The 994-nt window shown below is 61.6% G+C and overlaps 1 protein-coding gene across 1 annotated transcript; it reads left to right on the top strand.

Annotated features, from left to right (window-relative positions):
- The first annotated feature begins 15 nt into the window (after positions 1 to 15).
- Positions 16 to 964, top strand: LOC119586574 (Krueppel-like factor 2). The gene has a single exon (XM_037935327.1). It carries the CDS (start codon positions 16 to 18, stop codon positions 550 to 552), a length of 537 nt encoding a protein of 178 aa, XP_037791255.1. The 3' UTR covers positions 553 to 964.
- The last annotated feature ends 30 nt before the right edge of the window (positions 965 to 994 follow it).

Here is a 994-nt window from a genome sequence, read left to right as displayed (position 1 = left end):
GGGGCGGGGGGGCCCATGGGGGCGTGGGGCGCAGCCTACCAGAGCGGCGAGGGCAGCACCTACGGCGGCGACCAGCACTACAACATCTACGCCCGCTCCGTCTACATCCAGGGCGGCCCTCAGTACCCCTATCCGGGCTATCCAGGGATCGGCGCTTCCCCCGCGGGGCCGTCGCGCCGCCCCCCCGTCCCGCAAGGTGTGCTACCGCCCCCGGGGGTCGCGGCGCCCGCTCTCACGACCCCCATGAAGGCCCGGCGGAGACGGCGCTGGACGCGGCGGAAGTCGATCGTGCACACGTGTCCCCACTCGGGCTGCGCCAAGATCTACGCCAAGTCGTCGCACCTGAAGGCGCACCTGCGCACCCATACGGGCGAGAAGCCGTACACGTGCGACTGGAAGGGCTGCGGCTGGCGCTTCGCGCGCTCCGACGAGCTCACGCGCCACTACCGCAAGCACACGGGCGACCGCCCCTTCCAGTGCCGCCTGTGCGAGCGCGCCTTCTCGCGCTCCGACCACCTCAGCCTCCACATGAAGCGCCACATGGCGCTCTGAGCGACGCGCGAGTCCGAATGGTGTTCTGAGGGACGCTCGAGTTCGAGTCTAAGGTGCCAACCATGTGGTGCTCTGACTGATACTCGAGATCGACCGGCATATGAGTCCGGTTCGAAGACGCCTCCGCATAAAGCGACGGAGAAAGATGCGGCGACGCATACGCGAGCGCACAGACTTAGGAATGAATATCTTCGTGTGATTTGGGCTGGACAAAATGAGGAAGTGCCGCTGACGCCTCATGACTAAAAAGATTCATGAGGCGAGTTTCAAGCGGTGTCTCTCGGGCCGTACGGCGTGAGTGCAGGACAAGTGATTAATGTTTCGTGAATGTGTGTATTTATTTATATCAAACATTCAGACGTTATAGTGAATAAACAGATGAAGTGAAAAGTGTGAGACACTGCTGTTGCGATGAATCTACAGTTTCCACTTTGAGTGCTTT

This window comes from Penaeus monodon, chromosome 21, assembly GCF_015228065.2.
Source record: "Penaeus monodon isolate SGIC_2016 chromosome 21, NSTDA_Pmon_1, whole genome shotgun sequence".
Lineage (NCBI taxonomy): Eukaryota > Metazoa > Arthropoda > Malacostraca > Decapoda > Penaeidae > Penaeus > Penaeus monodon.
Note: the sequence above shows the minus strand (reverse complement) of the source record. Positions and strands in the feature narration are given on the sequence as shown.